This window comes from Garra rufa, chromosome 13 (genome assembly GCF_049309525.1).
Source record: "Garra rufa chromosome 13, GarRuf1.0, whole genome shotgun sequence".
Taxonomy (NCBI): Eukaryota; Metazoa; Chordata; class Actinopteri; order Cypriniformes; family Cyprinidae; genus Garra; species Garra rufa.
Window position 1 is genome coordinate 13,569,231 of NC_133373.1, and position 16,654 is coordinate 13,585,884.

Here is a 16,654-nt window from a genome sequence, read left to right on the forward strand (position 1 = left end):
GGACAGATTAAAAACAAAAAGATAATTAAGTAAATAAATAAACAGACAAACAAAATATGCATAGTGAACACTATTGTTTTATTGATTTATTTATTTTTGTATTTTATTTTATTTGTCCTGCAACCTTAAAGTGCTTTTCAGGATGGGTAGATCATGTATTTATTTATTAATTTATTTATTTGTTTTAAACTAAATAAATACACACATGGATGAATGAATGAATATTGATTGATTGATTGATTTACGTTCAACTCTATTTAACACAATTGGTTTTGAGAATAGTTTAAAAAAATGAATGAATGAATGAATGAATGAATGATTTTTATTATTATTTTATACAACCTTATTTAGGATAAGTGTTTTTTTTTTTAATAAATATATGAACGAACGAATGAACGAACGAATGAACGAACGAACGAACGAACGAACGAACGAACGAACGAACGAACGAACGAACGAACGAACGAATTTATTTATTGAAATTCCTGCAACCCTATTTAGGACAATTGAATTTGATGATAGATAGATAGATAGATAGATAGATAGATAGATAGATAGATAGATAGATAGATAGATAGATAGATAGATAGATAGATAGATAGATAGATAGATAGATAGATAGATAGATAGATAGATAGATAGATAGATGATTGATTTCTTTCTTTCTTTCTTTCTTTCTTTCTTAGTATCAAAAGACTGTTCTTGACTTACCTGACAAAATATTAGTTACCAGAAATGTATTGAAATCTTCCTTTCAATAAAAAATAAATACCCATTCAGAAATGTATTGAAATCTTCCTAGTTACGAAGCTGTTTTAAAGGCTGTTTAAAAAGCTGCTCATTCTAGGACTGCTAGTCGACTTTCTTTACCATACTGATTAAACAGGAAGCAACTAACTCTCTCAACATAAAGGTTTTAAAGGCTATATGATCTGCTATATGATATGATCGGGGCTATTCAATTAAACTTCCAAGAAGCAAGGCCTCTATATTTTCTTCCAAGCAGAGGTCCGGACAAAAATGTATTGTATTGTATTGTATGTATTGTACTTACATTTAGATACATGCGAGGCCATGTGACAAAAATACTGTTTCTGTTCAGGGTTTTCCTTCTGAAATCTTTACTTTTTTTTTTTTTTTTACTTAAAAGCATTACCTACTAAAATTGTCTACAATAATTAAAATGTTTTCATCTTGAGCAGAAAAGAAAGATAACCAGCAGTTTCCAAATTTAAGTTATATCCGAGCCATCAAACAACAACATTCCTAATTATAATTAGCCTACATGATTATTTTGAAATGTCCTTAGCCTACAGAATAACAATGCTAAATTTAGATTCCGGATTGAGAGAAAAAGCGCATGGAGCTGAAAGGGCTCGTATAAAGCACATTTGGCTTTAGATTAAATACTATATATATATCACTGAAAGATATTTGCCATAAACAACACTGAGCACTTGTTATATGATCCGCACTGCTTCTGCTGTTTATTCATGAGTCCTTTTCCTCGAGTCGAGTCAAGTCTGGAGTCATTTTAGGCCGAGTTTGTAGTCTATTAAAATGCGACTCGAGTGTGACTCAAGTCTGTGTCACTAACTTGAGTGCCAATCTCTGTTAGTTACATTTATAAACAATAATAATAATAATATATAGAAAAATATGCATGTTTTGTTGACTAAAAAAATCAGAGAAAAAAAGCAAGAAATGGTTATGAAAAAAAAAAAATAGTTAGAATTGCTCCCAGTTTGCATTTTTACCTCTTATCTTATTTAATTGTTTTGATTAACACATTTAGATAACAGCCATTTATCACCTTCCCAAGTTAAAATGTTTAAACAGGCAGTAGATGTTTTAATTGCAGCACCTGGAGACCCACAATATGTTGAGAGAGTTAGTTGCTTCCTGTTTAATCAGTATGGTAAAGAAAGTCGACTAGCAGTTCTAGAATGAGCAGCTCATTAGAGGTGAAATGCAATATTCTACAGAGTGAAATTAAATCACTTGAAATGATCCGTGCTGTGTTAATTGTCCATGATGATTCTTGATTAAACTCCTTATGTATGTACCATTAGGACAATCATGTGTGAGGATTAACCTTTCTTGCTTAATTTACTATCCGCAACAAAAAGACGATGACAAAGCGCTTTGAATAAGTAGCGTGATTCATTTTTGTTTGTATAAATTCAAATGTAATCCTTGGAATGTGACATATTATCATTGAATTGTTCAGCCAATTTAGAAACAGTTCTCTTTGGAAGACAAGAATCTACCCTTTATTCCATTCTGCCATAGTCAGAGAGTTTGTCATAGCAATGGTGTTGCCACACATCTGGGGAAAAGTTCAGAAAAAAAATTGCTCCATTGAAGGTTCACAGAAGCATGTAGACTCTCTTACCCTTATTGGAAGAAGTTTAAAACAACCAGGACTCTTCCTAGAGCTGGCCTCCTGGCCAAACTGAGCAATTGATGAAGAAGGGCTTTGGTTAGAGTGGTGACCAAGAAGCCAATAGTCACTCTAGCTGAGCTCTATGCTCATATATGCAGATGGGAGAAACTTACAGAAGGGCAAACATCACTGCAACATTCTCCTGATTCCTGATCTGATCTTTATGGCGGTGTGGCAAGACTCAATCCTCTCCTCAGTAAAGATACATGAAAACACACTTGGAATTAGCCAAAAAGCACCTAAAGGACCCTCAGACTGTGAGAAACAAGATTCTCTGGTCTGATGAACCTCAATTCCAAGCATCGTGTTTAAAGGAAACCATCCCAAAGGTAAAATGTGCTGGTAGCAGCCTCATGTTGTGGGACTGTTTTTCAGGGGCAAAGACTAAAGCACTCGTCAGAGTAGAAGGAAAGCTCAATGCACCAAAATATTGAGATAGCCTTAATGAAAACCCAGTCCAAGTATTCAGAACCTCAGACTGGGCAGACGATTCAACTTCTAACAAGACAATGACACACAACAATAGTGGCTTATAGACAACTCTGTGAATGCCCTTGAGTGGCCCAGCTATAGCCTGGGCCTGAACCCAATAAAATATTTCTAGAGAAACCTGAAAATGTGATTCTGCCCCATCCAACCTGACAGTGCTTGAGAGAAGAGGAGAAGACTGGCAGATAATTGCCAAATTTTAATGTGCAAAGCTTGTCCCATCATGCCAAAAAGACTTGAGGCTGTAAAGGTGCTTCAGCTAAGTACTGAGTTATGGGTATGAATACTTATGAAATGTGCTTATTTATTTTTCTTTTCTTTTTTTTTTTTTGCTGTGTCAATATGGTACATTAAAGTAAAGTGTAAATTAATGTGGAAAAAAGTAATTTAAACCGGTTTAACATAAGGTAGCAACAAAACGTGAAAAAAAAGAAAGGGTGTGAATACTTTTGCAAACCAACACATTCTCACCTGTGAAATTTTATCACATCTCTTTAGGAATTTAAATTGTAGTAATTTTTTTTTTTTTTCAAGCTGCGCAATAATATGGCATCTTGTTCCAAGATGGCGAATGTGTCTACATTCACACTGCAGCCAAATGTGGCCCAAATCTGATATTTTGATCTGTTTTTCTAATGGCTGTGTGAAAAAGTCAAACCACATAGAATCCGATCTTTTCAATCTGCAGATCACATTATAAATAAACACATAATCGCTTACTTCACATCCTTTAAGTTTACTTCTGTATGATGGAACTTTTGTGTGACTTTTGACATTTTCACTGTTGCCACGAGTTGTTTTTCAACCCTGTGGGGCCAGAATGCAATTGGGCTAGTATTGGACTACTTTTGAAAAGCAATTAGGCGGAATTTGATGTGAAAACATGGCAACCCTCTTTGTATTGTTTTTTGCGCATACAAGTCAGATCAAAACCATGATCTGTTCACACTGGAAATCTGACATTGGTGACATTTAAAACAACAATGTGAACAGCTATACAAAAAAATCAGATCTGAGCGAAAATCAGAATTGGGCACTAAGGCTTGTGGTGAGAACGTAGCCTCTGTGTTTGGAGTGGTCACATGTGGCTTCTACATGTGCATACTGTATCTATGATTTTTGGCACCTGTACATCCCCACTTTTTCCCTTTCACCTTGAGTGTTTCATATTTGTTGACCTCTGTTTACATTTTTAAAGCATATTTCACTCAGTTTTCACAGTTCTGAGGTGAACCACAGAGTAACTGACATCTAAACAAGCTTGACAATCCGTTAAAAACATGTTTGTCAATGTGAAATTTGGAGCAAGCTGTTTTTAGACAATCCTGCTAAAAAGGCCTTTCATACCATTTTGTAGAAATGCCACAGCTTATAGAAAAAAAAAGAAAAAAAAAAACAGTCAGGCACTTTGTTGACATTCTTGTTTTGGGGAGAAAAGACTGAAAACTAAAAAGAACAGAAAAAAACTGTTTATGCGTGAGAGGAACTTGCTCAAAGATTGTTTATCAGGCTGTACGAAATAAAACTACATATCAGTATCAGCTTGTGGTGCAACCAGAATGTCACAAAATATAAAAACAGATACAAACACTGCAACATATTTAGTTGATGCAAGTTAAAAAGATGACAGAACAAACATGGCGAGAAGTAAAACTACGGTTTTGCATTTTAATGTGCAACACAACACAGATATTTGTCAAGAAACTTGTTCATTCAGACTTTGTCGTTGAAACAGACCGCAGTTGTTCATCTGTGCTTGATTCCTCTTATTTCGAACCTGAAAATAAGCTTATGTTGATTGATTTAGCAGAACCATAGACTTTTTGGTCTAGACAGATTAAAAACTTGTCCTCATTTTTCATGTACTGATGAAATTGCTTCTAAACCGTCCTAGGAGGGCTTCCCACTAAAACAGGACAATCATGATCGATCGATGGTGGCTTCTGCTCTGCGTAATAATTGCGACCCTGTTCAATAAAGTCAACCAGACAAAGGACCACTGACCTGGCAGATTACCCCAGAGAGCAGGAAGACTCATTTTAGCCTTCAGCTCTTCTCTGTGAATAAGAAAAGTCTCTGCATCAGTTCATAGAAAATACAGAACCTCACAATTCCTTTCAAATAACATATTGTCCAATTCTGAAACCTCTTGGTATGAAAGCAACAAAGATGATTTTTCTTTTTTCTTTGCTTCGAGTTAAAACATGGAACTGAGAAGTATCTTTTACATTTTGGAGAATCGGACTTGCTGACTTTGCTGTTATAGCACTCTTTTAAAATCATTTTAAAATTGAAAAGAGTAGGTCAGGGACAAATAATTTCAGTTTCAGGAGGAACATCTTTGAGGCCGCTTGGTACCGTTCATCAAAGCTGTAAAATTCATATTTTATGAGGCTCCGGTATTCAGAATGACAATCCGCACCTTTATGACCGAAGGCTGAGAAAAGTTCTCATAATCATAGAAGAACAAAGAGCCAATTTCTGGCTCTCTGGACTAAAGCTTAACCATAACCTTAAAGCTTGAAGGATTTTACTGTAAATAGCTTGGGAGAAATTGTGTGGGTTTGAGGTTGAAACATGAGAAGCAACCTTATCAAAACAGTTCAAGACAAGTATAGCCAGCCATTTAAAAGGTTTATAAGCCAAATATTTTACAATGTTTGTGAGAAAATTTCTAAATATTTTCAAAACTATATGCTGTATTGGATAGAATGTGTTGTCTCAACAATTAGTCAACCAGTTGAACCAAATGAAGCTGCTAGGCTGGTTTTGGCTTCTCCAAACCCTGATCAGATACAGTGTTGAATAGGGCTTTTACATAAGATACATTCTTGCATTTGCGAAAATCTGGATGGAGAGCAATGGAACATAATGCTGGGATGTCAAAATGCTTTTTTTTTTTTTTGTATGCTGGACTCTTTGTAACTTGACAAAATGTGACTCAGTGGCCAAAGATGTCCATCTGGTTGTAGAGTTTTAGGATGAAGGAAAGGATGAAATTTTAAAGAGGCAGCTACTGAGAAGGTTTTATCGTCCAACTGTTTAAAGCACAGCAGCTGTCATCAGCTTGTCAAAATCTTTTTAAATTGTCAGTTGCTCATCCTTGTCTCATCAATGTTAACATACACCAAAAAATGCAATAAAATAAGCATATGTTTAAAAAAAAAATAGACATCTACAAATCTTTATAAATCATTTATATTGTATTTATATTGTAAATACATTTTACTATTATAGATACTAGTATAATAGACTTTTATAGAGTTATTCAGCAGATGGGGAAGACTATTTTGTATAAGGAAGTAAATTATGGTCTTATTCTCACATACAGCTATCATTTGGCTTCTGAAAACTATTGGAATATATAATTAATTATGTTTATTCTTATTTTAATTATTAATCAAACACTTTAGAATACTGTTCCGTCATTAATGAACAACTACACAGGAATGAATGACTAATGCACTATTAACATTATAGTAACTGCTATTAACTAACAATAAATTTGATTAAAAAATCAGTTGAAAGTGGTAGTTCACTATTAGCTTACTATTAGCTACTATTTTTGTCCCAGAGAACTACTAAGAAATACTATATACAGGTTCATAATTAATGTTAATGATGCAAAATGTATAATTAATTCTAAAGTAAAAATCATGGTAACCCACTAGTAATTACTCAAGAATTATCAAATACTTCAGAAGGGATTACTAACTATTTAGATCAGTATTCTAAAGTGAAGATCATGAAAACTCTCTAGTAACGACTAAAATCATTGTAAGCTTTATATTTAAGGTTTTGGACAGTAATGATTCGAATGTTACTACGTCCTTCTAAAGAAATTACTAATTTTTTGGATCCGTGTTCGAAAGTTAAGATCATGGTAACCCACTAGTAATGACTTAAGTGTTAACAAGGCCATCGGAAGTGAACCTTACAAAAAATATCCAAATAATTAGTAATTGTTTCTGACAGATTTGGTAATAATTGAGTCATACTTGACTAGTGTGTTACCGTGATCTTCACTTTAGAATTAATTATACATTTTGCATTATTTACATTAATTATTAGCATGTATATAGTAGTTCTTAATAGTTCTCCAGGAGATATGAAACAAAAAATGTAGTTACTGATTAGCTAATAGTGAACTACCATGTTCAACTGGGTCAACAGTGCTATTACTAAGTGATTTGTTAATCAGAGTATCTTGTTAGTTAATAGTAGTTACTATAATGTTAATAGTGCATTAGTCATTTGTTCCTGTGTAGTTATTCATTATTAATGAAACAGTATTCTAAAGTGTTACCTAAAAATGTCCTGGCTCTTCCAAACTTTATAATGCCAGTGAATGGCTGTTGAGATTCTGAAGTCCAATAAAGTGCATCTATCTATCATAAAAAAGTACTCCACACAGGGATTTAATAAAAACCTTCTAAAGTGAATAGATGTGTTTATGTAAGAATAATATCATATTTAAAACTTTGTAAAGCATAATCTCTAGCTTCCACTAACTGCCGTATGCCCGTTCAAGAGAGATTGGCATTCCATCATCAAACATCCATACATCATAAAAAGTATTCCACACACACTCTTAAAAATAAAGGTGCTTCAGGAAAGGAAGGAAAGGAAAGAGGTGACATGAGGCCAAGTATGGTGACCCATACTAGGAATTTGTGCTCTGCATTTAACCCATCCAAGTGCACACACACAGTAGTGAACACACACACACACACACACACACACACCGTGAACACACACCCGGAGCAGTGGGCAGCCATTGCTGCGGCGCCCGGGGAGCACTCCCCCCACCGACAATCCCTGCCGGACCTGAGACTCGAACCTGCAACCTTTGGGTTACAAGTCAGACTCTCTAACCATTAGGCCACGGCTGCCCCGTAAAAGTGAGGCCAAGTATGGTGACCCATACTAGGAATTTGTGCTCTGCATTTAACCCATCCAAGTGCACACACACACCCGGAGCAGTGGGCAGCCATCGCTGCGGCGCCCGGGGAGCAGTTGGGGGTACGGTGCCTTGCTCAAGGGACTCACCTCAGTCGTGGTATTGAGGGTGGAGAGAGTGCTGTACATTCACTCCCCCCACCTTTTTTATTAACTGGACTGCCATTATAAAGCTTGGAAGAGCCAGGACATTTTTTTTAATGTAACTCTAATTGTATTCGTCTGAAAGAAGAAAGTCATATACACCTAGGATGGCTTGAGTGTGAGTAAATAATTTTGTAATTTACATTTACAACTATCATCTTGAGCAAAAAAAGAGAAATGCATGTTCTTCCAAGCGACACAAAATTGTCCAAAGCAATTAACATCATTAATTGACAAAAATATTGGTACACTAGCCAGCAGTGTTGGGCGTCTATGAGTACAATGTGTTAATAAATAGATCACACATCTTGAAAAATAAGAAAGTGAGATTTGGCTATAATGGACAAGATCACCGGTCAATTCTGATGGCTCCTTTATTTTCAAAAAAAAAAAAAAAAAAAAAAGCTTGGTTTCTCTATTTACAACTTGTGCAAAAACATTTAAAGGTTTGAGGACTTTACATTGTAAGTTCATTTCAAGGCACATACATGGGACAACAACAACAGTTTAGTAGTGGAAACAAACAAAAGAAATTAAATGCACGTAGCAATCAAAAGTTACTTTGGTTCCCAATGGATTCTACTAGAAAAACCCAGCTTACAGACCAAACAAATCACTGTATCTTTAACATGAGAAAAGTAGAATCACTCCCCATCTTAAATGTGAAGAAAATAGACCCAGAATGCTAAAACACATGAAACTTTGTGGTTGTTCTTATTAAACCTGTTATAGTTGTCAGGTTGCCATTAGCATGAACTGACGCTGAGTTACTGATTCATTCCAACATCAGCTAGATTTTGTTTTATCCTAATGAAAAACCACTGTCAACTGATGTGCTGAAGTCTGTATTAAATAAGTTTTAATAGTGAATATATATACCAAATTGCACAGGTGAGAAAACCTTTCAAGACAAAGAAAAATATATTCTTTCAAAAAAGAATGTAAGGGACACACAAAGATCAAAAAGATGAATTCAGCCACATTTGTGGTAGTGCTTTGTTCAGACTGACCTCACAGTCATTTAGAGTAATTATTCCAAACCAAATCAATGTGCTTTTTCAAGAGACGGATTGACTGTTGGGTAGGATTACGGACGCAAGGCATTGCTCACACTCCCTTTTGTGTAATACATCCATTTGACTACAGGGCCACTACTGTGATTTTCAGCTCATCCATAGAAAATAAAGAACAATGTATGCCACACGAGCGAGGCAATGAGTCACTCTGAATCATAACACGCCATTCTTGTCTGGAGGATAGACCTTGGCTTGTTAGCAATGTCATCTATTGATGTCTGTCAGGATGCTGTTTGCAATTGCCCTTCAAAATGTGTGCTTTCCATTCAGTCCTGCCTTCAAAATGTGTGACTCTCGCTGTAATACGTAGATCTCTGTATAAACAATGTCAAATCCTTCACGTGAACCACATTAAGACATACTGCTGGGTTACAGTAAGGCAACAGATAAAACTGTTCAGTATAAAACATTTCTGGTTTTGGTAACGACCCAGAAAAAACCCTCTACTCTAGCTCTGAGGACATCGATGGAGGGAGTGATGTACTGGATAGCGGCATGAATAAGTTCCTCCGCTTAGCCTGCCATTACTTTACTCTCTGTGAAAATATGTCTGCGAGAGGCTCGGGACAGATTTATCTCACTAACGGGTTAACTTTGCAGCGATTCATTTGGGCCTGAGCCACCGCAACCGCCTCCTCTCGGGGAACCTGAGCCTGACAACCGCACCGGACTTGTGTGGAGGAAGTCTGTTAAAAAGAGTTACGGGTGGCCGCAGGATTTGAAATGAATTGTTAATGGTGTACACATCAGTTAAAAGCCTTCAGATGAGATATGGAGGAAAAGTAGAGATGGGGCATGCTAAGGAGAAATACTTTCATGACCACAAAAGTGCAGTAGCCCTTTTTTCCTTTTAGAGAGCATTTTGTTGGTGCCACTGTGAGACAAAACCGTGTGGGTTGTTGGTAGTTAACCTGTTCAAGCACCAACTGTTAGTCACAGAAATCAATCTGTTTGATTTTGCGTGATTACAAAAGCAATTTGGATGTAAACAAGTATCCAGCGATCTGGTCTGAACCTCAACGCCAAGTCGGAGAGCGATGAAGGGTTAACTCCGACAATTAGGACCACCACCCTGTCTACAAACCCCCGTCCCAATCCAGAAATCTCCTGCCAAGCGAAAATAACCTCTGCATTTTTTTTCCCCTTTCTTGGACAAGGGATTATGCAGTGGGGGTTTGAACTCGGCCCACAAAATAAAATCTTGTCAAAGCAAGTAAAGTCTATGAGTAACAGCGCATGATAAATACTTCTCCACAGCAAGCCTGAATTCCAAACTCGGCTCTCTGTCTTGGAAAACTGGTGTGCGCCATTAAAAAATAGTCCTAATTGCACTCATGCAGGGATCTGAAACTCTTTCAAAGACAGAATCTGGCATGTGCCAGTTCTTCTCCGTAAAGAGAGGGCTTTTGTTTAAACGTCCATTCATCATCCCACCTGATGTGATGCATGATTAAAAAGGGTTTCGGTCAGTAAAGGAAAAGCTAGACAATGATTTGGACATTGCTGTAGAATGTTCATGATGCGAGAGCACAGAAATAGATAGTGAGCTGGAGCTCTGTGTAATACCCTGGCCTAATTTGTAAATCACAGAACCTGTTTAGAAAGGGCAATTTTAGTTTTTAAAAAGGCAAATACAGACTTAAAGTTTTTCATCATTTTCTTATGTTTTACAATTTATAATTAAAGAAACATGAAGGAGATTACAGAGCTCCCTCAGGATATTAAGAGTTTACCACAGGGGTTTAGCTATTATATTACCTAATTTAATGTTTGGGCTGCTAATTACTTGAAAATAAGGCTCCGGCACAAAAGCGATTCCCATAAAGTCAGAATTTTAACATGCTAGAATGTCTGTGGTCTATTTGAGCTGCTATCCTCTGTATAATCTGAGACAAGATGCCCCCTGGTGGGCAAAATGATACACATATACTCTGAAAAAATGCTTGCACAGGAACCCGTTCTAACCATCTCCCTACCGCATTCACCAACGTAGGCTTTTCCTTGTGGAACTGCAGAGTGTTGAAGAGTGGTCCCTGTTCCCTTCAAATGTGATTTCCACAAAAGCTCATTTCCTGAATGAGTGCTCATGCTCTCTGCTGCATTAAGAAAGTGCACTTCAATTCCAAAAAAAAAAGAAAAAAAAAACTCAGCTCCTTTTTTTCTACTCTGCTTAATCAGCGGTGTTTTGGTTTCCTGACCACTGTGTTATCTTAACTACTGTTGTGTGAAGGGGTAGCTGTATTTCAGCACAAAGGGCATATTTTGGTTGTGTGGTTAGCAACGTTTTCAAGATCTTAAAGTGGTTGAGAGGCAAAACCTGTGGACTGCACTTGCAGCAGGTAGCCAACGTGCTTCGATTATACAAAACATCTGCAGCGTCCTTGAGCGAAACCACTTTGAGCCTCACATATTACAAAACCATTTCATATTTACTAAGAATAGAAAATATAGCAGAATTCCACATACTTGTCCACAGTATAAATTACCATGTTGACTGCACCTGGAAATATATATATGTATATATGTATACGTGTATTTTACAGTATATTGAACTACATTTTCTTTGAACAAATGGTTGTAGCATCCATCGAAAAGCATCATGTGTGGCAGAAGTCCACACTGGGAACATTACTGCTCTTGCAGTAAGCTATGCTATTGTTACTGAGGTGACAGTCTCTGAGGCCAATCCCTCCATTAGGTGTGTAGATGGGCTGAATTCTGAAGTCCCCCTTTAAAAGCTGCTCATTGTTTAGCGACACTATCTGAAAGCTCGTTTCAGTCATTTCCAGGATGGAGTTATCCTTTTTGGTGCCGGCCTCGCAGTAGTCGTCTTTTCTCCTGCCGCGATTGTATTTCCATTTGGACGATGACGACCTGCTTTTCTTGTGCATGTGCCAGCAAAACAAGCTGAGAAGTGTCACTAAGACCACCAACACTGCCCCACCTATCACTCCAGCCAATAGGAGTGTGGAGGTGTTGTCTTGCTGGGCAGCCTGCTCAGATTCAGAGTACGTGGATGTGGCTTTGGTCTTAGCCTCAGAACAGATAGTATCCTCGCCTGGTCTGTACGTGTTAAGAGTATCCAGAACGTACACGCAGATGCGGTAGATAGACCTGGGTTCCAAGTTTGACAGGCTAAGCCTTCGTTGGTATCCCGGGACTGTTCTTTCTCGAGTGATGTCACTCATCAAACTCTGCCCCATCTTGACCCAAGTCACCTTGTAAGCCGTCACAGTGAAGTAAGACTCCCAGCTCACGTCGATGCAGGTAGAATTCACTACATGAAAGGAGATTTTTAAGGGGTCTTCGTAAGGAGGTAGGGGACCGGGAGGGAAGTGTGGAACTGGAGGTGTGGGGTTGGCAGAGGCGGGGTAAAAAGCAGTGGGTGAAATGGTGGTAAAGCGGGTGGTTCTGGAGGTGGTCGTGGTGGTGATGGTGGTGGTTCTGCGGGGTGGCAATGTGGATGGATATGAATGGGTTGGCCAAGGATGCAGCACTGTGCCTGCTGGGCAGTCGATGGCATCTAAGGTGAGTTCTCGAATTACCATGCCACGCACCCTTTCTGGACTCTGGCACGTGAAGCCGCGGACATTTATCGCAGATGGCAGAGACCTCAGCCATGCGATGACCCACTTAATGTTGCAGTCGCACCGCCAGAGGTTGTTCCTCGAATTAAGGTTCCTCAGGTTTCTCAAGCCGTCAAAGACACCCGGTGGAAGAAACTGAAGCTGGTTGCTGGAGATATCTAACTTCTCCAGTTTATTGAGCCCAGCGAAGGCTGTCACTTCAATGGTGTCCATCTGGTTTTCCTGCAGGTTGAGCTTGGTCAGGGATGCGGCAGGGAGCAATGGTGGTGGAGTGGTGAGGGAGTTTCGAGCTAGGGACAGTTCTCTCAAGTTGACCAGGTCCTGGAATGTTCCAGGAGCGATGCCCTCATCCTCAAGCAAGTTTCCGTCCAGCAAAAGCCGCTGCAGGGTGGTGACATTCTGGAAGGCGTACTCGTCAATGTCGGCGATGCGATTCTCGTCCATGCGCAGCTCCTTGAGATCTGCCGGTAATCCGATAGGAATGCTGCTCAGGTGGTTTTTGGTAAGGAAAAGAAGCTTGAGGCTGACAGCCTCCCTGAAAGCCCCCTCCTCTACCCCTACGGTTGAGATGGAGTTGTCATCCAGGTGGAGTTCCTCCAGCATGGGTAGCTGGGCAAGTGCTGCCCTAGAGATAGTCTGGATGTTGTTTTCCTGGAGGTGCAGCACTCGAACATTCCTGGGAAGGTTGAGGGGAAATTCATCCAGCTGATTTCCATATAGGTAAACAGTTTCTACAGAGGCAACATTGTGTAGCTCCAATGGAAAGCCGGCATTGTTGATCTGATTGTTGTGGAGGAAGAGGGTCTTAGATCCCTCTTGCACCCCCAGAGGCACAGACGTCAGGCTCCTCTCATTACAGTAAACAAATGTTCTATCGCAGCGGCACTCCTTGGGACAGGAGGAGACGGGGCTGAACTGCACATGCAAGCTCAACAACACTGTCAACCAAAAGCGAAGAAATGAAGTCCAATCGTTATTCCAAAATCCGGCTTGAAACTCCATAATGAAAAAGAAGGGGAGGGAAAGGATGGCAAGACAAAATCAGTGGTTGGAGGGAGTAAAAAGGAAACGTAACAAATCCAGCAAAATTAAGTCCTCTAAAAGATTATTCTAATGTGCAGTTCGCAGATAAACCAGGAATTGGAGTAATCCCTTGATAATTTCTAGTCCTTGTCTGGAGAGGTGGTCTCATTCGAGTGCATGGGTTCTCTCGCTTAAGCTATCCATGCTGAAGAATCAGATCATTGCAGAACTGCTCTCGCTCACTGTAGGGCCCAAGCAGGGTGTGACTGAGAGAGTACTGAAGCACTGAGCCACACCGTCCACCTCCCAGCCTGCTGTCAAGTGCTGATGGGCCTCAGCCCAAGCACTTTCCGGAAGATGTGACATTTGGGTCCAGAGACCTGTTTCAAAATAAGGAGAAGTTAGAATACAGCAAACTATGGGTTCACAACAAAAATATAGTTTTCCACTGACTTCATAACACACACACACACACAAAATATAATAATTTAGAAAACAAATGCCCTCAAAATACTATATCTCAAGCTCATGATTGAAATATAACACAGAATAAATTAAATGTATTGCACATTTCAGTAATAAATGAACAAATATTTATATTTATTTATCTTTTGTCTCAGTGAAGAGGTTTTGTGCTAGTTCAAGGTCTCAGAATCATACTCAGAACTCTTACTGAATATACCGTCTGAATATACAGAGTTGGGTTGCTTGTATAATTTTTTTTAAGTTAAGATTAAAAAACATAAGTAAGCTAAATGTGCACCAATTTGATCTAAATAAACTTCATAATCGTACAGCTGCTGCCCTTTAATCAACGCTGGAGGGATTTTTTTATTTTTTATTTTTATTTTTTTAACCTGGGGGACAGAAAACAGACTTTTGTATGACATTATGCTTTCATTCTCACTGTAAAATAACATACTACTTAGCATCTTGAGCCTTCAGCAAACACCTCTGCACTGGATTTTTGCTTTTGTGGCCTGTACCATCTGCTTTGTTAATATAGAGTTAAGACAGTCAATGCCTGGCAAGAGAAAGCTTGTCTTTACTAAGAGGCAAGCTAGCACAGATGCGATTTAAATAAGGAAAAATACATTAGCAGAAAATAGGCCTAATATAAAGCAGTATAAATATAACAAAACAAAATTTTAAATGTCATTAAGATGTGTTATAATGAGCATAAAGTGGTTTAAAACAAAATGCAACTATTTTTGGTTCACCAAAGAACCTTTCAGTGAACAGTTCTTAAAATAACCATTTTTTCGTAATGCATTTTTAATAAACTAGAACCATTTTTCCACTAAAGAACTGACAAAAAGTTTCCATGGAGGTTGAAGGTATTTTTTTTTTTTTGTACAAATTCTGTAGTAAAAACCTGTTAATCTGTTATTTTTAGGTTATCATATCTAGTGAAGATACAGTTGATTTAACACACAATAAATGTAGTTGTACTGTAGTTTTAAAATATTATTTTGGAAGTAAAAATACAAATTCAAGACAATGCATGCACTTTTACAGTAAAGTATTGTTAAATCTTGTTTTAAAGTTAAGTTACAAAATGGTTTCTGTAGAAAAAAAACGTATTGTGACATTTATTATAACATACTTTATTATATTTAATTGAAACTTGTATTATTTAAAATATGTATTTATTCTTACTGTTCTAATCACTTGTGTGCAACAGGGTATTTCATGATAATTTCATATTGTTTGTTTAATGTTTATATTTTATGTTTGTGTGTGGGACACACTGTACTGTGTATACTGTATGTTTATTGGCTATTGTTCATGAAAAGGCCAGTTTTGCTGAACGTTGATTTCATCGTGGTCTTCCATTTTACCACGTTTTATTTTGATGGTGCTTATAGATGCTATCTATAAAACGGCTAAGAAAATACACAGCTGAAAACTGTACAATATGCAGGCACCAAAACGCCATCCCTTAATGGCTGAAATGTTGTAACCATATTTTACGACGGATTTCTGACATTCAAAGCTAAATTAACTGTTTTTATAGTGTGTCTTAACCAAAACGCGTGTTCGCAGACAAAACAAAATTAGCAAAGACAAAGCAACACTGAAAGTTATCGCAGGAAACATTTCGAGGCGAATAAGGTGAACTTGAGAGAGCAGCGAAGCTGTTGATGTGAATGAATAATCATGGTACTGAGAGCCGAGCATAAGTAAAAGAGAAACGGTGCTATGACACTCATTGATGTTTGACCAGATAAACCGCTTCGGTTATCCACTATTTACCCTAAATATGATATCGGATATGTTGAAATGCTGACAAGCCTTAGTCTAACCTACGAACGCAGCAGTTTGCGGAAAAGTAAAAGCCCATAGTTACAGCAGAATAGTTTCGGACGAAATGCCTAGAAACTGTGTAACTTCCAAGTAGCTATTCATGTCCAAACGAACACTTTTAACGTAAAATGTGGATTCACTTATAACCTGTATTTAAACGCGTAAGTGGACCTCATCCAGCAGAAAAAAAAATGCTGTTGTCTATCAAAATCAGCCTACCTTATAAAACATGGTTTTATCCGTATAATTAAAGCACATTGAACACTTCTCCCATTCTCGTTCTTCATGCGCTCGGTGGAATAGACGGGACGTACAGATCCAACGCCATTCCAGTAACATGCTGTTCTACCGAATCGGTTCCGAGCTCCTCTCCGCCCGCGGCTCCTCCGGACAGCATACTGACTCCCGTTTGGAGAGCTCAGTGTCCGCGCTCACTACTTTTTGCCGAGGCGACTCCCTCTGTTCCTCTTTCCACGGCTGAGCCCTCGTTTAAACCTTTAATTTACATCAAATTCACATTTGCAAAATCCACTTTTTCCAGGAGTCGGTAAACTCCGCGAAAAAAGCCCAGAATACATCCACGCCACTGCGTATCATATCATCATAGCCTACTTCGTGAAAGG

General features: G+C 38.1%; 1 protein-coding gene across 1 annotated transcript; it reads right to left on the minus strand.

Annotated features, from left to right (window-relative positions):
- Window positions 1–8,416: 8,416 nt before the first annotated feature.
- On the minus strand, window positions 8,417–16,648 carry flrt2 (fibronectin leucine rich transmembrane protein 2). Its single transcript, XM_073816767.1, has 2 exons — window positions 16,251–16,648; window positions 8,417–14,104 (listed from the first exon to the last, which is right to left on the minus strand). The coding sequence occupies exon 2, from the start codon at window positions 13,701–13,703 to the stop codon at window positions 11,712–11,714; it is 1,992 nt and encodes a 663-aa protein (XP_073672868.1). The 5' UTR covers window positions 13,704–14,104; window positions 16,251–16,648; the 3' UTR covers window positions 8,417–11,711.
- Window positions 16,649–16,654: the final 6 nt, after the last annotated feature.